At 36.2% G+C, this 27973-nt stretch overlaps 1 protein-coding gene across 3 annotated transcripts; it reads right to left on the reverse strand.

The window, feature by feature from the left end:
* Positions 1-1050: 1050 nt before the first annotated feature.
* TMEM41B (transmembrane protein 41B) lies at positions 1051-27973 on the reverse strand. Of its 3 annotated transcripts, none has more exons than XM_039244623.1 (8): positions 27948-27973; positions 25533-25658; positions 14113-14230; positions 11795-11923; positions 6781-6874; positions 6053-6157; positions 4768-4906; positions 1051-2743 (listed from the first exon to the last, which is right to left on the reverse strand). In XM_039244623.1, exons 2-8 carry the CDS (start codon positions 25651-25653, stop codon positions 2574-2576), a joined length of 876 nt encoding a protein of 291 aa, XP_039100554.1. In that variant the 5' UTR covers positions 25654-25658; positions 27948-27973; the 3' UTR covers positions 1051-2573. The 3 variants fall into 3 exon arrangements, with proteins under 3 accessions (XP_039100554.1, XP_039100553.1, XP_039100552.1); XM_039244622.1 differs by lacking the exon at positions 27948-27973 and adding an exon at positions 25783-25858 and having other exon boundaries at positions 25533-25655; XM_039244621.1 differs by lacking the exon at positions 27948-27973 and adding an exon at positions 25783-25858.

The following is a 27973-nucleotide window of genomic DNA, read 5'->3' on the forward strand; positions in this document are numbered from 1 at the left end:
AGCAGGATCCACTCTCAGCACACGGATGAACCATTTAATCAACTGAGCCATCCAGGCGCCCCACCTCTACAATCTGAAATGTTGACTTAAGATTCTCAAAAATAAAAGGTCTTAAAATTTTTCTTTGTTCTTAGAGGTGAAAATGTGCATCAGAATTGGAGAATGTATTTTTATTCAATGAAAGGGTTTTGTTTTAACATAAATACTTCCATGAAATAAATCCCAAGTACTACATTTAAGTTTTTCAGTACAATTTATTCTTTTTTTTCTATTTTATTTTTATTTATTTTTTTACAAATAGTTTATTGTCAAATTAGTTTCCACATAACACTCAGTGCTCATCCCCACAAGTGCCCTCCTCCATGCCCATAATTTATTCTTATTTTTATTACATTTTAATTTGCATTTATTAAGTATCTTGGAAATATACTCCAATAGAACTCCAGAGAAAGGCCATTAACTAATGATTGAACAGTCTCAGTGTGTCAGCTTCCTAGTTAGCCTGCTCGCCTCTCCACTACATATACTTGTTCTCTGGTGGTCATTACTATGTAACTGTCTTCAGAATGTGGCTGAAGCTTGAATCTGGTATCAGGCCAAGTCCATAAATCCATGAATATAGACCACTGACTGGATTTAGGGTGCAGTCAATTATGATGCATCTAAAAAAGACTGGCTATTCTCTTAGGAGAATATATACCTCATCCAAGTGACAACTCAGTTTTCTATGAAACTCAGGGAAAAAAATGCGCAAAGGGACATAATCAATGATAAGGATAGGGATAATACTCTAAGAATATGCATAATATACACACACTGGAGTAAATAGGCTTCTCCTCAGTCCAGGTTCTTTTATTTTTAAAAGTCTGATAAAAATGTACTCAATTACATTTTATAAACTAATATTTAGTGAACCTTGTCCAAAAAGACTTCTGTTTTTAAGTTCATTTGTAAAAATAACAAAAGCTTTAACACTCAATCTCTGGTCAATAAGGAAGAAAGAAAACCTTGCTAGAAATGACAATAAATAATTTCACACAAAAGGCCAGATGACATAAGAATAGTATATTCATTAATATATTTTCTTTGTATTTACAATAAATCCATTTGTTAATACTGTGATAGAAAAAATAATCAGTCCACATTATGTAGTAGAAACAGGCTTTGAGGATGACCATTCCTCTCACAATAAAAACATACAAGGATTTCTCCCACAGCTAAAGTACTTTTCAACACAACAGTCTTGGGTGAAGGTAAACCTGACAAAGTACCTTATAGATCAGCTATGTCCTAGAATTGGGAAATTAAGAGTATTACCATTAAGCAAGCAGCAAAAAGCTGTTTAAGTTTTTCTAGGACCATTTAAATAGAGTAGTTACCATGTGAAGATTTAATTTAACTTGGAGTTATAAAAAGTAAAAACACTATATTGGGTAACTGCATTAATCAAAAGCAGCCCCAAACAAAAAAGCCATCAATAAAAACAAAACAAGGCATTCTTATAAGTGTATCATGCATAATACATAATTATGTATAATTACATAATACATACTTTAATGACCAGACCAATAAATAAATGAGGTAAATTTTACAGTTATTGAAACAAATAAACTATATTTAACCACTTAAGTGTTGTGCTGCTTCCGTTTCAAAATACAAAGTAATATAATTAATCTATCATCTAAAAACTGCATACTTTGTTTGCTTTTATTGATCCCCTTTTGAGATAGTAAAGGGGAACTGTGTAACAAAATATTATCTGAATATAAATTATCAACACCAATATAGTACAATTATCATGTAATTGCCATTTTTATATGCACAGTGGAAATACTGTGGAAGCTAGGAAAAAAAAAGATGAAAATAGACTGGCCAGAATTTTAAATTTCAGACTAACCCATGATAATCTAGAACAGGGATAAACAAAAATAAAATTTACAAAACAGATATAGCTTGATATCCTTTCCAAATTCAGTAGTCCACCAGGTGTAGCTTCTAAATAAATCCATTACCTCAAAGTTAAAAAAAGAAGAAAATGTAAATCTCCTTTTGAGCTTTAGTTTTCAAGTTTATGCTCTTGAAGAAGGCTAACAATAGCAAGAACTGCAATACTATTTTAAAAAATCTAGAATCTCTGCTTTTGTATTTGCTTTCCCTATTTTAGTTATTAGTAAGGGATAAGAGAGGAAAATATTGAATTTTCAAGTCAAGGATAAATATGTATAGACAGTTCATGAAACATATTAAATTGATTCAGTTGGATCAAGAATTTCCCACTACACTGCTCTGATTATCTACAGCTACCGTTGGAGTAGTAATTTAGAAGATGTCTATCATAACTACCCACCGTACTTTTCGTAGTATATCAATTTCCATTTTTACTTTCTTCTCTCCCTTGCCTCTTACATGAATTATTTTAACTGTGTGATAGGAAATTTTATTTTACAAACTCGTTTCAGTTACTGAAGAGGTGATTTTAACACCTAAGCCTGCCAATCCTGAGATGATGATGATGATGATGATGATGATGATGATGATGATGATGACAGGAAAACTAAAACCCAGATGATTTCTCACTCAAATTTCTGCTTTAGTTTTTTTTGGAAGATGGCTGGCAGAATAGAAAGAAGAGCCAAAATCATTAGAACAAATACTGAGTTCCAGGAAACAGCTTCCCCTGCTGTTGTAAGCTGGTACAGTGTTGTTCCTGCCTTAATTGCTACAAAAGAGGGAGGTGCAACACCTAAAAGAAACAAGAAAAACATAATCATTTTTAAGAATAAAATTTTGTAATAGAATAATACATTTTATATTCACAAAATTATTCAGAACTCAAAATAGCACTGACATTCTAACACTTTGTAATGTAATCTTTTAAACTGATTCAAATAAATCCATATTTAAATTTAAAATTCTCTGTATGTATAAAATTCTTATAGGAATATAGTAATCTCCATTTTGGTAAATTGTTATTTAATATAAAGCCTCACGGGGTGCCTAGATGGCTGAGTCGGTGGAGACTTTGGCTTAGGTCATGATCTCAGACTTTGTGGGTTCGAACCCCACATCAAGCTCTGTGCCGACAGCTCAGGGGCTGGAGCCTGCTTCCGATTCTGTGTCTCCCTCGCTCTCTGCCACCCCCCCCCCACTTGTGTTCTATCTCAAAAATAAACATTAAAAAAATTAAAAATAAATAAAATCCCTCAAGTTTATTTCCATATAAAGAATTCAATCTTTCAACTACCTCTGGAGGATAAGAATTTAAAAATTCAAGAAAAATTTCCAGAAAATAATTTAGAACATTTAACATTTTTTAAAAAAAGAATGTGTTTTGATTCAGCAATTTTTTTTTTAATTTTTTTTAACGTTTTTATTTATTTCTGAGAGAGAGAGAGACAGCGTGAGCAGGGGAGGGTCAGAGAGAGAGGGAGGGAGGGAGGTACAGAATCTGAAACAGGCTCCAGGCTCTGAGCTAGCCGTCAGCACAGAGCCCGACATGGGGCTCGAACCCACGAACTGTGAGATCATGACCTAAGCCAAAGTCAGAAGCTTAACCGACTGAGCCACCCAGGCGCCCCTGATCCAGCAATTTCAACTTTAGGAAATACTAATGTACACGAGCAAAGATCTAGGCTCAAGGATGTTTATCAAAGCATTATAAATAACAAAAATCTGGAAAAAAATCTAAATGTTCAAAAATAAGATTGAGTAATTGGTCATTCATCCTTGACAGAATATACTTAAAATAAAAATGAAGTGGTAGGAGATACTCAGATATGGAAAAATACTCAAAATATAAGAACAGTTTATACAACAGCATGGATGGAACAACTACATTTTTAAAAACCAGAACAAACTGGAAAAATTACTTAAGCCAAAGTTGATGTTAACTAAATCTGCAGGTATTCCAACTGTAAAATTAAAGAGATGGGGACAAAAATTCTCTTCTGATTCTGTAACATTATTTTACAAAATCCAAAATTATCCCTAAAATTTTTAAGTTTCCCAATGAATTCTATAAAAGCAGCAACAAAAAACAGATTTTGATTATTCTTTGCAAGAAGATCTGTAAGTATTAACTTAAAACTTTAACAGATACTCAATACAAAAAAGGTCTGTTCATTTTGTTGTTATCTAAACAACTCAAATTAAGGGCGCCTGGGTGGCTCAGTCGGGTAAGCGTTAAATTAAATTTAAATTTCAAATTAAAGTTGAAAGAAAAGCAGAATACTCTTTTCAAAGAACCATCAGAATTCACAAAATACATAAATGAATCTTTATGTCCACTAATTAATTTCAAAATTAAGTGCCAGCTCCTTGAAAGCAAGAATCCTTGTTTTCCCCATACTTTTGGTAATGCCCATAATAAATACTAATGTCCATAAAAGGAAAAATAGGATCAACTCTCTATTGAAAATTAAAGTTCAATATTTCAATGTGATTACAAGACAAGGGAGTAAATTATTCAAAATGGGCACCTTGATTTTTTTTCTCTCCACCAATGGAGACAACGGAGTTAAAGTCCTGCTTAAAACTGTATGATTTAAAAAATATCCAATAAAGTACTCTTCTTTAAAAGAAGTAACACAAAACACTTAACACAACCCAACAAACATTTCAGAATAGCTATATATGTATGCCGGGCTCTGTGCCCAAGAGTTATATACAGTGCTGAAATATGTGCAAAGAACACGGAATCTAGCCCAGCTGGACACTGTTAGGTATGTACACAACGAGTTCTAACACAGTGTGAACCAGAGGCCTTACCTAGAAAAGTGCCAATAAAGAAAACTTTCAATGGCACGTTTATCACAGGGGATGTAATATTAATAAACCAATTCGGAAGAAATGGTGTTATTCTCAAAAATATAATGTAGTTAATGAGATGTTCTCTATGACGCTCAACCTGTCATAAGAAAGAAATCAGTTAGGATCAAGATAAGGCCAATATTGAAAAAAAAAAAAAGGTCCTTAATATACTTATTTCAAATTCTCATTCCCTGATAGTCCAGAATCTATCCAGCAGAAATGATCAACAAAGGACACTGAAAATGACAATGAACTACTTATCACATGCTCATTACCAGAGTTAAGTAACGAGTTTTTTTTAATTGTACTTATAGCTTAATGTTGCACTACTACAGATGGTTCTACATCAGCCAAGATAATATAGCTCAACAATGACCCTTTACACCTGAAAGAGCAAAATTAAATTTATAACTATATATAAGATACATGCCATGTGATTAATTTTTAATGCCTTTAACTTCCTACAATGTAAAGGCCTAGTATAGCACATCAATAAACTTAGTCTCTAATTTAATCTTTATTTTTATGTTATTATGATGTATATTACATAAGTGATTCATTCATTAGATAAATGAGATTGAACAAGCATAGGGAGATATTTAGCCAATTAAATAAAAGCAGTTTATACTTCTAGATCTTGCTTTATGAATAATGATTGTGATTTGCAGCAAAATGCTTAATTTCTCATTTACTAGTCTGTAAAACAAAAGGGTAAGGCAAAATGATTTCTATAATTCCTCTGAGATTTAACAGGTTGTTTCTTCCAATTCTTTCTGAAAACAAGATTTTCTTAGCAATATCATATTAGGCCTTTCCTTGTAGTGGTGCTTTTATTTATCACTGCATATCTTTGTAGAGATCCTGACTTAAGATAACAGTCATTCCTACTGATGAAATGCATTCAAGGAGATGGTTGATAAAAGTTTTTCAGTGACCTCAACAGTGGACTGTATCAACACAAAACAGGTGGTGTCCAAATATGTGAATGCCTTCACCAGACATGCTGACTTCTCTGCTCTGACTAAACTTACTAAGAATGAAGAACTACAACTACTATTACAGTACAGAAACTGCACATTTGAAATGATTAACATTCATTATTTGCTACTAGTTTAATTTATTCGGTCCAAAGACTGTATTTATTAAAGCCCTGAGTCTGGGTTAATTTATATAGGGACTAAACACTGACCTCCCAATTTAGCCACAGAATGACACTAAATAACTTTAAAAAATACATGTTTACCTGTTGTGACCATTTTACTGCTTTCTCTGTTAGGTATTTGTATACAACTGGCCTCCCAACTAAATAGGAGAGCATATAGCAGAATGAGGCACCGAGTCCAGAACACTAGGAAATAACAAGAAGCCATAAGCATTGTGTACTTTTCCACCTTAGTCACATGGATATACTCACTTAAAGAAAAGCTCAACTAGTATATATTTTGGGGGGTTAAGGGAGGGTACTCTACATGACATCTCTTGTGCAGAGAACAAGAACCCATTTGATCTAGCCCCTTCTCAGACAAAAGTATAACTAAAATGAGAACAGCTAAAACAAACTGGCGCTTGTGATTAAACTTAGTGATTTATCCAAATAGTTAATGATAGCCTCTAGCCTAAGAATAAAACTCAAAAGAGTGAATCCTTTCTTCAATTGCTATGCTTCAAAATACCACCTCCAGCCCTGGACTTAACTCACTGTCCAAAACTCTTGGACTATTTAAATTACAAAACACAATAGGAAGTAAAGGCTAAAACAGAGCCTGTAATTGCAATTAAGTCTGTGGTGCTCCTGTTCTAGGAAAAAAACGAACTATAACATTTGCTTATTGGGGGACTTAAAAGATCACCTCTTAAAACTAATGAGTTTATGTTTACACAAACTAGTAGGACCAGATGCCATCCTTCTCCCTTATCATTCTATCAAAGCTACTTTTTTTCTAGTTTCCCAAATTCATTTTATATACTTACCAAACAAACAAGAAATAAGGCTAGTGGAAAGGGATAAAGAAACCCTGAGAGTATACTGAGAAATATAGAACCCGGAATGGCAAATGTCTGCAAGCTGTTAACTTCTAGGTTAAGGATTAAAACATAATAAAATGGAATTTTTAAAAGACAAACATTTCAGGAATAAAGTATCAATACAGAAGTTACCATGTTAATAAGATTACATCCTTATCTCAGTATTAAGAAAGTAAAATTATATCTAAAAGTTTAAAAAACCTATGACTCAGTTACGATGACTGTAACTCTAAATTGACCATTTTCTAGCATTATTATAAATACAATGCTGTTAAGAACGTGTTACTGAAAGAAAAACCAAGACAAATAACCAATATGGACCAGATAAAGAATCAGGCACTTTGGCAAAAGAAACAAAAGAAAACAAGAGAGAGAGAGAGAGAAGAGATCAAAAGTCTTCAGTAATCATATGCTTCTCTAATGCATTGCATTTACTCCTAAATGTGTTCAGGAAACATGGTTTCCTTGGAAATCTAGGGTTTAAGTAATTACTTGTTTCTAATTTAACTCATAAACATTTACCTCAATGCACTACTCATTAAAAAAAGGATAGGGGTCACAAAATAGAGTAAAGATCACCAACCTTATTTTTAAAACAGGGTTATGCTTTTTTATTATTTTTTGCTTGCTCCCAGTTTTGGTCTGGAATCCCCCCAATCCCCTAACTCCTAACATGATTTACTTACAAGTCAGTCAGAGTGAATTCCCTCAATCTCTATCCTTCTTTTAAAAATTCCATCTTCACCTAGTCTCCTACTCTCTTTTCCCTCTAGTTCATGTTTTCATCTTAATCTCCTCTTTCTTCTTCCTGACTTTTCCTCTTCAGTTCCTTGCTCTTCCACAGGATCCCTCCTGTATAAACCCACTCTGATGCCTATAAACTCCATAAAACCAAGGCTTTCCTTGACCTCGACCTCCTCACAAGAGATTCTCTCCCTGTCTTCTTGCAACCTTTCTCATCCACCCGTCTCCTGGCCAAAAGTAATGATTTTTTCCTGTTTATTTTTTCATTCTGATTTAACTGAATTTATAAAATATTTATTTGGTTCTGAAGTCAAATCCTCACAATGAAGTACATCTAGAGAAGTTTCACTTCCACCCTGTGTCATCTCTCTCCCCAAAGGTAAACATTGTATTGGCTTTTAAAGATAACCTTTCTTGAGGTGCCTGGGTACCTTAGTCAGTTAGGTGTACAATTTCAACTCAGGTCTGATCAGTTTTGAGTTTGAATCCCATGACTGGCTCCGTTCTGACAGCTTTAAGCCTGGAGCCTGCTTCAGATTCTCTCTCTCTACCCCTCCTCTACTTGTGCTCTCTCAAAAATGAATAAACATTAAAAAAAATAATAAAGATATCCTTTCTTTTCAAAAAAAGATAACAAAATGATCTCCATATGTATGTGTGTACTCATATCATCCTCCCCTGCTTAGATAAAACACAGCATACTGACCTACTATTCTGCACCTTGCTCTTTTCATTTAACATTATATCCTGGAGGGAAGAATGCCTTAATCACATAGAGACATTTCTCATTTTTGAATAGCTACAGAATACACTGCAGTGATTAGACTAACCGTGGCTTCTTCAACCAGTCCCCTACTGACATTTCGGTATGGATACTTCTATTTGAATATTTAAAATTCTTCATGTCCTAAATCAAAGTAAATGTTATTTTCCTTTCCCAACCCTAAACACAGTCCTCTGCCTATTCCCTTTTTCTCTAAATGGCCCAAAATACAAAGTTAAATAAAAGTAACCACCAAGAACAAAACTGGCATAATACTGTTAACCATTGAAGCTGGATGATGGGTATACAGGAGTCCACTGTATGATTTTTCTCTACTTTTGTGTAGGTTTAAACTTTTCTTTAATGAAAGAAATTTTTAAGTTACTCTGTGATTTTAGTCTTAGGGAAATAAAAAAGAGATGATGGTGACACTTTTAATGTCATCCATAGCTCAAAAGTCTTCAGTGACTCCCCAATACCACTGAATATTCTAAATTCCCTAAATTCCCTAGCCTGGTACTACAGTCTGAGTGCAGTGTCTAGCCTATCTCTCTATACTTATTTCTCTGTCCTCCCCTATTTACTCCCTATACTCCAACTGAACTGGATGACTGATCACTCGTTAACCACACCCTGTGCTTGTAAACTTTGTTCTAGATTTGCTCTAACCAGAATGATACTGTCTCTACCCATAATTCCCTATTGCCCCAGACGGTAATAGTTGCTCAACCCTTGAATGCTCACTAGATTTGTACTTAGCATATAATTAGTAACTCAAAAAACTGATTATGAATAAAATAAGTAATTATAATGTAAAAAGTCATTTATATTCAAGAGTTTGAAGTTAGATAATACCAGTAAAGGTACTAGTACTACACTGCTGAAGACAGTGGCCACTAGCCACATGTAGCTATGGAGACACTGAAATGTGTGTAGTCTGAACTGAAGTGCTATGAGTACAAAATACACAAATTTCAAAGACTTAGTATGAAAAAAAGAATGTAAAATATCTCAATTTTTATGTTGATTATGCGTTAAAATGATACTATTTTGATACACTCGTTCAAGTAAACTGTGTTACTTAAACTGATTTTAAGTGTTTTTTTTACTTTTTCTAATGTGCCAACTAGAAAATTTTAAAATCACATGTAGTTCACATTATTATATTTCTTTCTATTAATCAACACTGTATCAGTTATATGCCCTAAGATAAGGTCTCTGTCATTTGTTCACTGAGTTTTAAAAAGTACCTTTTTAATACAGAGCTTCAGATTCAAAAGTGAAAATAGAAAATTATAAGACAACATAAATTTAACAAATACTATAAAAATCTAAAATGAGATGTGAAATCATTACAATCACTTATCAAGGCAACAATAACAGTATGCAATAAAGCCTTCTGAACTGACAATATTACCCAATATATATGTTTTTACTATTAACCAATATTTAAAATTTAAAACTTAGGGGCACCTAGCTAGCTCAGTCAGTTAAGTGTCTGACTTTGGCTCAGATAGTGATCTCGCGGTCCTTAAGTTCAAGCCCCACTCTGAGCTGTCAGCACAGAGCCGGAAGCCTGCTTTGGATTCTGTGTCTCTCTCTCTCTGCACCTCCCCCACTCATACTCTGTCTCTCTCTCTCTCAAAAATAAATAAACATTAAAAAACAATTAAAAAATAAACAAATTTAAAACTTCAAACCAAATGTATTTTGTAATAATAAAACCATTCTTATACTTTAAATTCATTTTCTACAGGGCAGTTTATACTTTTCTACTAATTTGCATATGGATATTTAAACAACTAGGTTATAACATTTATTACCCCAGAGACTGTCAAGATCCATTTATGCTAACTGATTGACTGTTCTTATAGGTGGGTATCCCCTTTATTCCTCAGCCATGTATCCCTCCCAAAGCTAAGAGGCAAAATAGGTCAAAAAAACCCAAGATAACTTTCCAAAGTAAACAAAAACTATATGCCTTGTTCACAAAACCTTTTTAAAAGCCAAATAAAAAAACCAAATTTTTATCTTACTTGGAGAAAATATTTTAATTTATAATTAAAGTTTTTAGAGGCAAAATAACCTTTAAGTCTAACACTATGGTTTTCCCAGATACATTTAAAAATGGAATTAGTAGGAAAAGGCAGCAGTTATGAATTTCTTAAAACACTTTATACATTATTAAATTACTTTGCAAATAGCTACAAAATAACCTGCTGAAAGACGAATGCATAATAATTATTCCCTAAATTTTTCCTGAATTTGAATTGTTTTCATGATAAATAGGAAGGATAATGACAAAGTGCCTAAATAAAAATGTATTCTTACTAGGTAGATAAAGGAATGTTTGTATTATCAGCAAAAGTTTTTGTTAACATACTTATAACAAACTGCTTATGCTAGAAATAACTGGTCCAGGATATTTAAGAATATACTCACAATATTTGTGTAAGGAGGCAAGTATAGAAAAACTATGTATGTTAAATATGTAACATCTAATTTAATCTAAATCCAAGAAAAGAAAATGCTAATCAATTTTACAAGAAAAGGTTTAAATTGAGAAGTCCAATAGCCAAAAGAAATTCAGGAAATAAAAGAGGAAGCAGGAACAGAAACAGTTTGAGAGAATTTAAAAAGTAACTAGTTTAACTTTTAAAAATAAATGCTGGTTTAAAAAGGATAATGATTACTTTTACAGAATCAAGACATAATGTGTTTCATTAAATGAGAAGATTTGAAAATAGGTTGGATTAAAATAAGAGATACAAAAATCGGATTAAAGTTAAAGCCCATAACTGGAAGACTAATCATCAGTAGCATAAGCAGTTTGAAAATATGTACGGAGAAAAAAGCTATTTTCCTGACTAGTTAATACAACATATATTTCTATAAAACAAAGAAATACATACCAAGGTTTATTTTAAAAATTTATATCTTTGAATGACTAATTTTCCACTTAAGATCTTTTTACAAAGAAACCCTTAAATGGAAGAAAAAAACATGAACAAAAAGATTTATAACAACATGTAGAAAAGAAAAAAATTAATTACAAGTTATATCTTCAAACCTAAGGGAATATTTTTTAAATTTTGTTGTGGTGACTATTCAAATAATTAAACTAAATTAAAATAACCAATTAACTAATACAATCATAAATTAAATAGATTATTAATTATCTTGAATAATGTAGAGGAAAGGAAAATGTTTATAAGTGAAATAAGCAGAATACAAAAGAATAGGTAGTAAATATGAAAAAAAAATAATAACTGAGTTGAGGAGATTGGTGTAAAATGAGAATTTTTTTCCATTTTAATTTGTCAATATTTTATTTAATATTATTACATAGAATAACTACTAAAAGAAAAAAACAGTTATGCATAACTAAACAGACCTTTTAAGAACTCTTTCTTAAACAAAACTAGATTACAGTTTTTTCAGTTAAAAGGATACAAAATATATGTAGCAAAATAAGCTACAAGTACTTGTACATAAAAGGTGTCCTTATATTTGGATAAAACTTTTCCTAGAGCCTTGGCATCATCCATATCTCTGGGAACCTTCATATTCACTCTTTCTTCTCTAAGGAAATAAAATTAAAGTGAAAAATTTTAAAGCAGAAATTTGCCAAGATAATTAATATGAAAATCAAGTTCAAAACATGAAGTTTTATCCAAAATGATTTGGCGCCTTGATCTGTGTTATAGTAACCATAAATTCATTAAGCTTTAAGTTCAAAAGTCTATAAATTATTTGTCTTTAATGATTTAATGTAATTTCTTGAGATATGTAATCTACGTATGAAAGTTCAGAATGACTAAACTAAATTAGGTTAAAAGCATTTGCACCAATACTGGTATAAATTTTGAATTAAGAACTGGACTAATGATGTTAGCATATTCAAAACATATTTAACATCATTTTGGGTAATCCTCATGATAAGCTAAAATCAATTATTAATTACAACTAAAATTAAGTAAAATTTTTGATGAATTTACAGTTCACATATTTTCTGGAAACATTTTTCCTTTTCTATTAACTTTATAATTGGTGTCTTATTTGGAACTGAATGATTTCTTGCTTATAAAAGGCTCAAATAATTACATTTGTGTTTAATGTATATTATGCCCATTTGTTTACATGATAAAATTTAACTGATCTTGCAGAACAATGATAGACTGCTGCCTAATTTCTATAAAAATAGTAGGTAAACTATTTTCTAATTTATAAATGAAAAAACCAAAAAACTCTTTATAGGGGTGTGCACATACGTATACACACACACACACACAGAGAAATAAGCAGAACAGAACAGGTTTATAACAGCACACTTGTATACAAGTGATGTTACCATTCTTAGGGCAGATTGGGAGCAAAGACAACTTTAATCCATACTCTATACTCCTGCCCTCTTTTAGTCAGATCTTTATTGCCTCCCTGATCAAAACCAGAAAGGATCTAAAATTCAATCATACTAATATTATCCTAACAATATAACATGCTAGCCTCCCAAAGGCATTTTACACAGACATATGAAATCAAAGTATGAAAATAAAAATAAAAATTTAATTAGAAAATTTCTAGATGAGGAATTGTTAATGAAAGGAATTTAGAGGAAATAGGAACTTGCAAACACCTTGAAATAGCATTTCACAGTTCTTCATTTCCACACTAATCTGACTCTGATAGAAAGTCTAACTACATTTTAGTAAGTCCTTTATGTAATTTATGATTATAAAGGGTGGTATTACTGTGGTTAAACAGCCCTGGGATATTTTGCTTTCTTAAAGTATGTTTCAGTTCCATTATTTCTTCCCTAAAATTCAAAAAACTCTGAAAACCAAAAAGTTCTTCATATTCTTGCCAGCAAAAATTGACCCACACTGATATAATTATTTATAGTCTTTTATGATGCCCATTCCTCTGCAAAAATTATGAATGTATTTGATTATGGGATGCTGCCCCAGATCCTGCTAGAGGTACTACATAATAGACAGTATTTGTTCCATGTCATCTGTCCAAAATGGAAAAATTCTAACTTCTGAAACACATTTCACCCCAAGTTTTGGCTAAGGAATTCTGGATGTATATTAGATAAAATAATACAAGGTTTTGTTTTTTTTTTAAACATAGCCCATTTCACTGTGAAAACTACCATTCAGATCATATCATTTCCATAAAACAGGGAAAAGAAAAAGAGGTAGAGGAGAGAGATGTGGTAGGGATAGAAATGGATGAATAGAAACAGACAAACTGATCACAAGAAGGAAGGGAGAAAACATGGATGGAAAGGCAGGGAAAGCAGAGAAGAGCATCAATGTTTTTTCAAACTACAGATCAGTAACTTTTATGGATTTTAAAATAAGCTTGCTTGGTCACTACTAGCATTAATAAAATAAACAGAGTAATTTAGAAAATATCAGAGACCACCACCTGTTTCAGGAAACTTGAAGAGACAGGCACATGCCTACAGGATCATGACATAAAAATCTATTTCTTAATTTGGTTACATTTTTTTTTTTTAATTTGAAAGCCATTAGAAAAATGAGGCTTTAATTAGAGAAGCAGTGCTAGGAAAACCCTACATAGACAATCAGGAGGCATACGTGGGAAGGAGTACTTAACTAACAGTGTCACTGAAGACTTGTTACAAATCATGAAAGCTAATATATAATCACCATGACCGTTCTGTTGGTTCACATTTGTTTAACTTTTAATCCACTTTATCTACAAATGTCTAGGCAATTTTTGGGTTTCTTCTGTATACTTACTCACTAAGCTGAGGAAAATTTTTATATACCAAAAACATAACAAAAGCTGCAGATAAGAAAATGGACACCAATATAAGAAGTGACATTCTTGCTGACCCAGCTTCTGCACATGCTTTTTCTGAAAGGAGAGAAAAAGAAAGCTATAATTAAGATAAATATTTTAAAAAGACAGTATTCCAAGTGAGCAAATAATTTCCTTAAAGACTTTCCTCCCCCATAAACTGTTCATACTTTTGCCCAAACAGTTTTCACATAAAATTTTAACTACTGACGTTATTTGCTGTTAATTAACCAGGCATATTATTTTTGGGGGATATATCTATTTCAGAAGCATGAAAAACAGAACACCAGAATTTGTAGCATTGATTTGCTGATAAGCCGAAGGGGAAAAAAGGCCATTGCTCTAGATTACTATCACTGACTTTCATATTTATGTATCTATATTGGGAGCTGACAGCATAGACAGAATGGCCTCTTAGGAAAAATGAGGTAATAAGGCAATTACTTCAACTGTCACAAGAACCCAGAGACTGACTAATACAACTGGTGAATGTTAATACAGTACTTTCTTTTTACACCAAGGACTTCAGAATATAGTTGAGCCTCAAATGTTTTGGGTGGCGCTCTGGGACTCCAAGAATGGCAGAATTTGTTCACATTCCCTCACAAGGTAATCTTCATGTTATCTGAAAAATTATACGCAGGATAAAAGTAATAGGGTGCATGGGTGGCTCAGTTAGTTGAGTGTCTAACTCTTGATTTTGGCTCAGGTCATGATCCCAGCGTCATGGGATCGAGCTCTGTGTCAGGCTCCTCACTGAGTGTGGAGCTTGCTTAAGATTCTCTCCCTCTGGGGGCACCTGGTGGCTCAGTTGGTTAAGTGTCTTACTTCGGCTCAGGTCATGATCTCACGGTTCGTGGGTTCCAACCCCACATCAGGCTCTGTGCTGACTGCTAGCTCAGAGCCTGGAGCCTGTTTCGGATTTCTGTGTCTCCCTCTCTCTCTGACCCTCCCCTGCTCAGGCTGACTCTCTCTCTCTCTCAGAAATAAATAAAACAGAGAAGGACAGATACCATATATTTGCACATGTAGGTATATTAGGAGGAAGCTAATGGAGGACCAAGAGGGAGAAGAAGGGGAAAAATAGTTGGGGAAAGGGAGGGAGGCAAAAGGGAGGGCATTTGGTGGGATGAGCACTGGGTGTTATATGTAGCTCACATGCTCACTTTCCCTCTAAAAATAAAAATAAATTTAAAAATGAAGAGGTAAAAGTATGGAATGAGATCTAGGAAACAGCAAGCCCAAGAATGGCAAGGCTGTTTTTACCAGAAAGTCAGTAGCAAGGCCAAGATACCTCAGTAGTGCTCTCTGGGGAAAAGTAGAAGTGGTGGCTCAATTTTTATTTTGCACATTTACCATTATCCCATATACATACTTTTAACGTTCAGGGGATTAAAAAATATATACATGCTATAAGGATTATTTTTAGTTCTTGAGAATGAATCTACCACTATGCCCCTCCCTAACTACTGCCTGTGTAACTTTTATACATACATTTTATGAAGTATCCTAAACAAATGCCTGTACTCTATTTACATTTATATAAATGTATTAGACAGGTATCATTGCATAGTCTAGTAACACCCTCCTCCTCACTGAAACTTTCTCATGTTCCCCTTCCTCTCAAAGCGGCTAATCTTATCAGCCCTATTACAGTTTGATTCCAACACTCTAACTTCCCAAACGATTGACGGCTAACTTGCCCAAGGTTGGACACCTGACTCAAGTAGGAACAATTCATTATTGGCTGCCCAAATTGTCTATTAAAAATTTGAACTAAAAGAGATACTGTTGTCAAGAGATGGTGGGTCTTGAGGCTGAAAGATCAACCAGTGAAGGCCACAGATAACAACAAGGCAAGCCAAAGACATGTACCAGAAAATGTAAGAGGGGAAGTTAAAACAAAAACCCGGAGAGCCGAAGTGGGAGATAGAGCCAACCTACTTGTTAACTTCTAACTTTCCACTTCCCTTGAAACCTACCTATATTTCATTTCTTGCTCATGGATGCCAGTGAAATTGCCTTTTTTTTTTAATGTTTATTTTTGTGAGAGAGAGAGACAGAGAGGGGATAGTGGCACAGAGACAGGGAGACACAGAATCTGAAGCAAGCTCCAGGCTCCGCAAGGTCAGCACAGAGCCTGATGCAAGGCTTTGACTCAAGAACGGCGATATCATGGCATGAGCCGAAGTTGGACACTTAACCGACTGAGCTGCCCAGGTGCCCTGAGATTGTCTCGTATATATTTATAAGAATCTCCCTTTTTATTGGTGCTAGTTTAAACTTATTTCTGCTCCTTTCAACCAAAAAGCCTTAAGTAAAAGATAAACTTCATTTTTATCCCTTATCTCATTTTATTGTAGTTTTATATATTTTACAACTGAGTTAGTAAGATTTTGCTCAATTCTATGTTAAACATGGAGCAATACACAGCACTTCTTTTTTTTTTTTTAATGTCTTTTTATTTATTTCTAGGAGAGAGAGAGAGACACAGCATGAGTAGGGGAGGGTCAGAGAGAGAGGGAGTCACAGACTCCGAAACAGGCTCCAGGCTCAGAGCTGGCAGTCAGCACAGAGCCCGACGCAGGGCACGAACCCATGAACCGCGAGATCATGACCTAAGCGAAAGTCAGATGCTTAACTGACTAAGCCACCCAGGCGCCCCAAACATGAAGCAATACAAACCAGCCAGCTCCATGGTACTCAAGGTGTACTGTGTGAACTACATGAATTGGTGTCACCAGGGAACTTGTCAGAAATGCAGATTCACAGGGCACCTCGGTGGCTAAGTCAGTTAAGCGTCTGACTCTTGGTTTCTGGTTTCGGCTCAGGTCATTATCTCCTGGTTCGCAAGATCAAGCCCCACACCAGGCTCTGCACTGATGGAGCAGAGCCTACTTAAAGTCCTCTCTCTCTGTACCTCCCCTGGCTTGCTCGCTGTGTCTTTCAGAATAAATAAACATTTAAAAAATGCATATTCTCAGGCCAAAATGCCAGAACTACTAAATCAGAATCTGCATTTTAACTGGGTGTTATATGGAAACCAACTTGACAATAAACTATTTGAAAAAAAAAAAATCTGCATTTTAATAAGATACCCAGGTGATCTCCATGTATATTAAAACTTAAGAGGAAACAATATGGCCCAATTTACCTATTTTATTTATTTATTTTTTTTGTTTTATTTATTTCTGAGAGAGAGAGAGAGAGAGAGGCAACATGAACAGGGGAGGGTCAGAGAGAGAGAGAGACACAGAATCTGAAACAGGCTCCAGGCTCTGAGCTAGCTGTCAGCACAAATCCCGACACAGGGCTCAAACCCACGAATTGCAAGATCATGACCTGAGCCGAAGTCGGACGCTTAACCGACTAAGCCACCCAGATGCCCCAGCCACTTTACCTAATTTATAGGTAAGTAAATAGAGGCCCTAAGGAGAGTTGCACTATCTATTAAAAAAATTCCTAAGCAACCAAATGGCATAAAGTATTTCCCCCAAAGCCCTTTAATATCATCTATTTATAATCAGCACATAATTTCTGCTGTAACACACATTGCTTAGGTTAGTGCTTTGACATACTTGATATAAATTATTCTTATCTGTTCATTAAAGCTGACTTTCTAAAAGACAATATTATTATCAAGTTCTAGTATGTGAACACTAAAGTTAAAAAAAAGACTTTACTGGGGTGCCTGGGTGGCTCAGCTGGTTAAGCGTCCAACTTTGGTTCAGGTCAAATCTCCCAGTCTGTGAGTTCGAGCCCTGTATTGGGCTCTGTGCTGTCAGTTCAGAGCCTGGAACCTGCTTCGTATTCTGTGTCTCCCTGTCTACCCCTCTCCCCGTTACGTTCGGTCTCTCAAAAAATGAATAAATTTTTTTTTAATGTTTTTATTTATTTCTGGGGGGGGAGAGAGAGAGAGAGAGACAGCGTGAGCAGGGGAGGGTCAGAGAAAGAGGGAGTCACAGACTGAAACAGGCTCCAGGCTCTGAGCTGGCAGTCAGCACAGAGCCCGATGCGGGGGTCGAACCCACAAACCGCGAGATCATGACCTAAGTGAAAGTCGGACGCTTAACCGACTAAGCCACCCAGGCGCCCCCCCTTTTTTTTTTCAAAAAATGAATAAATGTTTTAAAAAATTGAAAAAAAAATAAAATTAAACTATAATATTTTTCTTCCCATTATAATTTGTGAGTTCTAAGTAACGAGTCAGAGGGGAGAAAGGTGTCAGGCAACATTTAACTGGACTACAGAACACTACCCTGAATGTTCCCAGAGTACACATTTCTCTACTTGTTATCTTTTTTTTTTAATGTTTTATTTATTTCTGAGAGAGAGACAGTATGAGAAGGGGAGGGTCAGAGAGAGAGGGAGACACAGAATCTGAAACAGGCTCTGAGCTAGCTGTCAGCACAGAGCCTGAGGTGGGGCCCGAACCCACAAACCGTGAGATCATGACCTGAGCCGAAGTCGGACGCTTAACCAACTGAGCCACTCAGGCGCCCCTCTCTACTTGTTATCTTACAGTTGGATGATGAAACACATTGACATTTGAATAAAATTAACCTCCAAGTTGAACTTGATACCTATTTTCTGCACTCTTTAAAATTAGGCAAATTTTTTCAAGCATTGTGTTCAATAGTAACACAGAAAACAACTGATGAGAATGCAAAAACTAAATGACCTTCAATATTGAAGCTCTGCAATATCTTGCAGATATTATGATTCAACAATTATTTTTGGGTATAATTCTATTAAATCCAGAGACTAGCATGTAATTGATTTAGAGTTCTAAACAAATAAAACCTTGTTTTAATGATAATTCTACATCTAAATGTATAGCACGCATATTTATAATGCGGCATGTCATTAGCATTCAAAGCTACCCACAACAGTACTTTATAAATTTATTAACCTTCACATCTTCCATCATACTAATTCCCAATCTGAATTATCCCCATTATCTGCTTTCCGACTTCCTCCCAGGCCAAAGATACTATTAGAGAGTCAAGATTATGTTCTCTTAGCCTACAAGCTCACATGTTTTTCTATCTTCAAGTAAGGTTATCACTAGCAAACATCAATCCTTTCACAGCACTCTCCAAAAGGGCTATTTCAAGTCTTTTTAAGCCTTTAATTCTACCTTCATTTACTCAAAAACAATGACACTGCCTCCACACTTCAGTGAGCTTCCTGATATCTACCTTAAGATCTATTCCCCAAATTATCCTCCCTTGTCCCTTTCCCCTTATCTTTGCATTAAATGACTAAACACTTCCTTCCAGATTCTGCTCAAAGAATTGGCTCTTCTCTATTCACCCAGTATCTTCAATTCTTCCTCTTCAGAGCATGTTTTCTCTAACTCCATTCTGAAAAGTCATAACCTTAATGGTCCTATAGCAGCTCCCTATTTTCGTTATTATTTTCATATCACAGTCTTTTGAGAGGTACCTGGGTGGCTCAGTCAGTTGATCCCAGGGTCGTGGGATCAAAACTTGAGTTAGGTTCCACACTGATTGTGGAGCTTGCTTTAGATTAATATTCTCTCTCTCCCCCCCCCCTCTCCCCCCTCCCCACCCCTCTCCCCTACTCACTCTCTCTCTAAAGGAAAAAAAAAAAAACCCAACAACTAAAGAATTAAAAATAAACCAAAAACTTTTGAAAAGCAAAATCTGTCTAAATCTGCAAGATCTTAGGAATGGCTCTACTAGTCATCAAGTCCACTGGTTCTCAACATTTAGTGTTTTCTAAACCTACATGATCCTACCATGAAGAAGGAAAACACTCATCTCTTTATAGGGACTCTAACAAGTTTTCAAGGTCACAAGAATCTACTGCAGTATTTTCGTAAGTAAATTTAATTTCAAGGGCTTTAGAATTTAATTATTAAATTATCAAAATCAAAAACAATAATCATTATACAAAAATCAAATAAAAAATGGTAGCAGTATCAAGTATAAATGTAAACATTTAAGATAACTATAAAATACAAATAGGGGCGCCTGGGTGGCTTAGTCGGTTAAGCATCCGACTTTCGCTTAGGTCATGATCTCGCGGTTCGTGGGTTCGAGCCCCGCATCGGGGTCTGTGCTGACTGCCAGCTCAGAGCCTGGAGCCTATTTCAGTCTGTGACTCCGTCTCTCTCTGACCCTCCCCTGCTCACGCTGTCTCTCTCTCTCTCTCTCTCCTAGAAATAAATAAAACATTTAAAAAATTAAAAAAAAATAAATAAAATACAAATAACTAACTAGTACACACACAAAGCATGTTTGTAGCTAGCAGACAAAATGGCACTACCAATTTTGTATGAAAGCACATTCTCTAATGCTTATACCCTGCAACTGTGCTGCCATTCAATCCATATACCCTCACTCTCATTTAACCACTTTCAGATGCTTCCCACCACCATTCACTGAAGCCTGAGCTTAAGCTTATAGTAATTTTCTTCATAATCCTAAAAGATTCATCATCCATTTATATGATCCACCCAGCCTCAAAATTCTTTGAGGTTCATTTCTGTTCAACTTTAGCCACCCACTTCCAGTGACACACTAGGTTCTCACATCCGGAGACTGCTCTACCTGGGACATTTTAAAATCCAATATGCTATTCTTTGATCACCTTTATTCTTTGGTGAGTTTATTTCCTCCATTTTCTCCCTTCTGTTGGGCTCCTCACTTTTCTTCCTTCCATGCCCAACCTGGATTTCATGGTGTATCTAAAGCAACACCTTTGACTGGAGTCCTTATCCTTTTCTTATATCTAATCTAACCCAATAACAGTTCACCTTCTTCACTACGATGGTTGAGGACAAACAGAGAAAAATCATGAATGACAGAGCTCGGCCTTTGGGAAAACTGACTTAGCCTCATTCCTACTCCCATTTTTTTAGGCATCAAACATGAATCAGGTTGAGCCAATCTGATAACAGTGATAGGTTCAGAGACAAGCATTTAATCTGAGACAGTCTAAGCATAGTGAATATTTAGATTTTTATTGGCAATGCTAGGAAAAACATTATCAAAGTTATCAAGGAAGCATTTAGCTTACCTGGATCTTCAAGAGAAATCAACCTTAAGGTAAAGCTGATATCTAAGATATGAAAGAAATCTGATCCTGATGATATCATTGGGCCACTGGTTCCAGACTAAAGCCAGTGAATCCCACTTAACCTCACAACTTTTTAGTTATATAAACCAATCAATCTCCTTTCAGCAAGGGTTTCAATTATATTTTCTATTGATGATAAGCACAAGAATCCTGATACATAATATTTGGGTTGAGACTGGCATCAATAAATTATACTAATACCTTGGTTGACGTCCAATTGCCAATTTTAGTTTTAATTCCTGGTTATCAGTAATCAGAGCTTTCTTCTTCCTCTAAGCCAGTACCTTGCTCATAATAGATGCTCAGAGAATATTTACGGAACCAAATGAGCAAGGCAGGATCTGGAACAGGCATCTGAGAGGGGTGTCTTATCCAAATTTGAACATTGTCTTCTAAAAACAGTAAAACCAACTTTGGAACAATGTTTCTTAAAGATTTTTGGCTACAACCATAATGAAAGCTTTATATCATGATTGGTACACAAAAAAAATCTATAAAACTTAAAAATAAAATTCAAAGAACACTTGCGCTCTACTATATGTGAAGCACTCTATTTTCTCTTCCATTTTTTAAAATGTCTCATCAGGGGTGCCTGGGTGGCTCAGTCGGTTAAGTGTCCGACTTCAGCTCAGGTCATGATCTCACAGTTCGTGGGTTCGAGCCCCACGTCGGGCTCTGTGCTGACAGCTCGGAGCCTGGAGCCTGCTTCAGATTCTGTGTCTCCCTCTCTCTCTGACCCTCCCCTGCTCACGCTGTCTCTCTCTCTTTCTCTCAGAAATAAATAAAAACATAAAATAAATAAATAAATAAATAAATAAAATGTCTCATCATTACCCATCAAATTGATCTCACACTGCTCACAGGATGATGATCTATATATATATATATATTAAAAAACCACACACAGTCCTAGTAGTTCTCTCAAATCAAAGCGGGAAACTTCTATGACTTGCTAGTAAACAGATCAGACAAGGCAAATTACACAGAAGAAAATAAAATACCCTGGTCCAGGCACCCTTGCATGTAGATCAGATCAAGAGCCTCATGAGTGCCTCTACTTCTTATCTTACTTCCCCTTCCTCATCATGCAGTGTTATTATCTTGCTCAAGTCTTTACAGCAGTCCTCAGTCTATAAGACTCACATGTTAGACTAGAGATCAGAGTCATGGCAAGGAATCCACTAAATGTCCCAAACACTACATGTAGCATTTAAAATATTTCAAGCATATTACACAATGACAATTATTTGTCAAAGTAACATGCATGTATTTCTCAATCAAGAGTTACTAAAATTTGGGGCACCTATGTGGCTCAGCGGGTTAAGCGTCCAACTCTTGATTTTGGCTCATGTCATGACCTCACAGTTCGTGAGACTGAGCCCCATGTCAAGCTTTGTGCTGACAGTACAGAGGCTGCTTGGGATTCTGTCTCCTTCTCTCTCTGTCCCTCCCCACTTGCTCTCTCTCTCTCTAAAAAATACAAACATTAAAAAAAAAAAGGTTACTGGGGATGAGCACTGGGTGTTAAATGGAAACCAACTTGACAATAAATTATTAAAAAAAGTTACTAAAAATTTTTTTCTCTTCTCCAAAACCTTTAATTTTTTGAAATGTTAAACCAGATACCATCTGCAATTAACAAAAATTGCTTTTCATAATCTGGAAAATTTGTTGCTAAGTAGTTACTAATGACATCACACCACCGACTGATTATATTAACATAAACAACAAACCCTATCAAGTAAGGGATCTACAAAATCTTTTGCCCAGAGAAAGAATTTCTAACACTAATTAAAGAGATAGACAGTTTCTCACAGAAACAGAGAGGCAGGGAAGAAAAAAGAGGCGCCTGGGTGGCTCAGTCAGTTAAGCGTCTGACTTCGGCTCAGGTCATGATCTCATGGTTTGTGGGTTCGAGCCCTGCATCAGGCTCTGTGCTGACAGCTAGCTCAGAGCTTGGAGCCTGTTTCAGATTCTGTATCTCCCTCTGTCTCTCAGAAATAAATAAAACATTAAAAAAAATTTTTTTTTAGAAAGAAAAAAAGAAAAACACTGGGAATCACTAATTAACAGGATGGATCAAAAAACTAACTTTGCAATGAGGTACCTGAGTGGTTTGGTCGGTTAAGTGACTACTCTTGATTTCAGCTCAGGTCATGATCTCATGGTTTGTAAGTTCAAATCCCACATCTGGCTCTGCAGTAGCAGTGAGGAGCTTGCTTGGGATTCTCTCTCTCTCAAAATAAATAAATAAATATTTAAAAAAATAACTCTGCACTGAAATCCCTCTGTATCAACATTATTTTGATTATGGCCAGCCTTATCTCCTACTACACCCAACAGAAATCCTCCACTCCTGACAAATTAATATTAATATTTACTGACATAAAGATTCACCTAACTTTCCAGTTTAATGTTTCTCCCATCCAGAATCCCCTTACCTTCTCTCTAACAATGCAAACTCCACTTCTTCCTGAAGGCATGCCTTCACATCTCCCTCTATCCTTCTATAGATGTGTAGTCCACAGAAGTCATTTGATAGCATCATAAAAATAATCGTGTTGAATGGGTCATTGTAATGATAAGATAAACAATTATAAAAGCACTCTGAAGGTTTCAAGGTTTTATTTTCGGAATAACTTTAGGTTGAAGCCACAAAAAAAAAAAATCAGTAATAAAAAACTGACTGCTAACGTAAACCAGATGACAAACTTTAGAAATGCCCTATCTAGAAAATACTTCTTCAGGAAACACTTGGATTATTGTCAACCCTCCATAGCAGCATCTTCAAAACAATGTTCCTTTAATTTAGAGTGGATTTATACTTAAACAACATTTCTGGGTTTTTGAAGTTATTTGGAAAATACATAAAGCCTAAAAAGCCAAATTAGACTAGAGATGTTTTAAATTATTTGAATAAAATACCATTTTCTGCAGGATGTTCTTTTTTTTTTTTTTAACTTAATATATTTTAGGGGCGCCTGGGTGGCTCAGTCGGTTAAGCGTCAGACTACTGCTCACATCATGATCCCGCGGTTAGAGGGTTCGAGCCCCAAGGCGGGCTCTGTGCTGACAGCCAGCTCGGAGCCTGGAGCCTTGTTTCAGATTCTGTGCTTCCTCTCTCTCTGCCCCTCCCCAGCTCGTGCTCTGTCTCTCTCTGTCTCAAAAATAAATAAACGTTAAAAAAAATGTTTAAATATATTTTAAATTTCAGCTGAATGTTAAAAATATTATCTTTATATTTATAAAGATACATTTTAAAGTGTGCAATACCTTATCGTTGACTATACTTATGATGTTGCTAGGCAATCTTCAAAGACCCTCTCCCTACCCATCACCCGTGGTGGAACACAATGTCCATTTGATAGGATCCCTTCAAGTTTATGGGCTTTTTAAAAGGCATTTAAAGGATTTAATCATTTTAACTTATGAAATGCAATGAAAAACTCTATGACAAGATGAAATCAAAGTATTTAGTTTCTAAATATGCTTTCTTCCTAAAATAATACTTAAAGCCCTGAGAAATGCCAGAATGGTGTAATGGAAAAAAGCTTGAGAATGAGAGATTTCAGCTATGATAGTGATTGCTAACATGTATTTAGTCTCCACTTCACACAAGCCATTACATTAAATGCTTTACATTAATTATTTTGTGTAATCCATAGGGCAAGCTAAGCAGATACTATTACTACAATTACCTTTGTCATCTCCACTGTACAGTTTAGACAGAGAGTTTTGAAAGATAACAAGTCCAAAGTCATAAGTGGTTGAGCAGGCATTCAAACCCAAGTGTTCCTGCCACTTGGAAGCGAGTGGCACCTGGACATAGTTAAATCCTTGCTCTTCTACTACTCGACTAATTTGCTTTGTGACTTTATGCAAGTTCCATATCCACTCTGGGCCTCCGTTTCCTCATAGGTGAAAATAAAGCAGGAGTGCTGAAGTTCCTTCCAGCTCTATCTAGCTTCAATATTATGAACCTTACAACCTCCCTGAGCTTCAAACAAGCCAGTGTCATTACTTCTTTTAATTGAATTCAACTACAACAGCATTTACGAGGCACCTTCTAAGTAAGTGGTGGGCAGCGGCCCAAGCAAGCCCAGGTCTCCGACCCTCTCTGCTCCCGCGCCCCTGGGTACCAGCAGGACCCTCGAAAATCCCCGGGACCGACCGGGGTCTTTTCCATTCCGAAGCCCCTCTGGCACACTCCTGCCTCTGGGCCAACCCCAGCTCTGATTTCGGTTCTACTGACCCTTCAGGTAGTCTCCGCTGCCCTGCGTCGAGAGACCGCGCGTCCCCGCTGCCCTGTCCCCCACAGGGGTCGTGTGGAGTGCCCCCGTCTGCGATCTTTCGGCGACTCTGCCTTTCGCCATGGCTGCTGCAGAGAAGGTGGAAGAAGAGAGATGATGCCGCCCCCTCTTAACAACACCTCCGCCTCAGGCTCCGTACAACACCAGGGGCCACAGCCACAACCACAGCCACTTCCGGGGCGACCACCTCACCTGAGACGACCTCAGCCCCGCGAGCACAATGACGCTCGGCTGAAACCTACAGCGCCCACTCCGAGTTAGCTCCGCCCCGCGCCACCCCCGAGCCTCGCGCGCTCACGCTCGCCCAGTAACCGCGAGACAAGTCAGGGCCCCGGCCCGCCCCATTCACTGCCCCGCCCCTGCCCACGACTGTACAGAGCATGCGCAGTCGCGGCCCCAGAGTCGGTCGTGGCTCGAGGACAGAGGCGTCTAATGCGCAGCTTTAATTATCCGGAAGTGCGGTCCCTAAGACTTCAAACCCTTTGTCCCGGCCGCCGGAAGTGCCCACGAGTGATCAGTCGGCGTTTCGCGGCGAATAGTGATTCAGCCTACTGACTTTACCAATTCCCCTAGCTGCTATCTTCACTCTGTGGGGTTTAGATGTTTCGCTGAAGATGTTGGAAGATATAAAGCCTGAGCCGAACCTATCGTTTAAGTGAAGTTGAGGATCAGAGAGGAGCTATAACCTATGAAGGTCACAGGGTGGCGGAAAAGGGTTTAGAAGCTTTCCCATTGCCTCTTCCTACCGCCCTTCGCTAGCAAACCCAGGTCAGCTCATTTAGCTTTTTCTTTAACTGAGCCCAAACGTGTCGTTTTTGACTGTTAACTTTTTCCACAGTTAAATCTCAGTGTTCATCTTACTCATAGGTGAGTGTATTGGAATTCCCTCTTGAAAGCAACTTGGCAGTCTATATAAAAATACTGTTCCTATCCAGTAATTATATTTCTAGGAAATTATTCCATGGAAATAAAGATACACAGGGAGTTATTCCTAACAGCGTTATTTATTAGTATAATGGTAAATGTGGAAGCAACCTGAAAGCCCAACACTAAAGAATGGTTAAGTTATGGGAGATTATTCAAGGGAACTGTTTTATGTACACAATCTCTGCCTACTTGCATTAAGACCTTCAGTGACCACTCTAGGAGGTAGCTCCCCATTTTTTTTCCTTCATGATCGTCATTAAAAGCAATAATTATTTGGGTTATTTGTTTACTTGTTCATTGTTTGCCACTTCGACAATGTGAGCTCTATTAAAGTAAGGGTCTGGTCTTTTTATTCACCATTGTATCCCCCAGCAGCTGACAGAGTGCCAGCATGTAAGTGGGCATTCAATAAATTCGTTGAATTAGTTCAACCATGGAAAAATGTATTTGTGAAGAGATTAATAATGTGGACAATGCTTATTTTAAAATTCAAAGTGGGGCGTGTGGGTAAAGCGACCAACTCTTGATTTCAATTCAGGTCATGATTTCATGATAGTTGGTGGGGATCAAGCCCCCAGTGCAGAGCCTGCTTGGGCTTCGCTTTCTTCTCTCTGTCCCTGTCCTACTTGTGCACTCACGCTAGCGCTCTCCCTTAAAATAAATAAATTTTTAAAAAATGAAAAGACAAAAATTAAAAAAAGTATAAAAAACAAAAATATTAAATACATAAGCAAGTAAATTTATATTTTTGGGATAGAGAAAGTCTTTTCGTTTTGTTTCTGTATTTTTACTTATTTCGTTAAGGTAATCTCTATGCCCAGCTTGGGGCTCAAACTCCTGACCCCAAGATGAAAAGTCACATGCTCCACCCACAGAGCCGGTGAGGTATCCCAGGATAGAGAAAGTCTTCAGTAAGATACAAGTATTTTTTAGCATTTGATACATTTTATTACATAAAAAAATTAAAAGTATACCAAAAGCACCAAAAGAAAAAAACCTCCAAACCTTAGGAATAGACTGAGAAAAAATATTGCCACATAAATAAGACTTAACTACAAATTGGGGCACCTCTCTGGCTCAGTTGGTGGAGCATATGACTCTTGATCTTGAGGTCGTGAGTTCGAGTCCCACAGTAGGTGCAGAGATTACTTTAATTAATTTAAAAATTAAATGATTACTAAAAATCAATAAGAAAAGCACAACTCATCAGAAGAACAAAGTGTATGAATAGTCAATTCTCAGAAGAAAAAGTTAAATAGCCAACAAATTAGGAGATAAACAACCTCATTAACACAGTGATAACACTGACTGAGAGGTACATAGAATGCGCTAGCAGAAGAGAGGGGTAGCTAAATTGGAATGGGTTCCATTGAAGGTCTCCTAGGTAGAATGAATATTAAGATGATTTAAAGGATAAATAGGAAGGGTACCTGAGGGGCTCAGTCATTTGAGTGTC

Source organism: Hyaena hyaena, unplaced genomic scaffold (genome assembly GCF_003009895.1).
Source record: "Hyaena hyaena isolate Hyena2069 unplaced genomic scaffold, ASM300989v1 scaffold_245, whole genome shotgun sequence".
Taxonomy (NCBI): domain Eukaryota; kingdom Metazoa; phylum Chordata; class Mammalia; order Carnivora; family Hyaenidae; genus Hyaena; species Hyaena hyaena.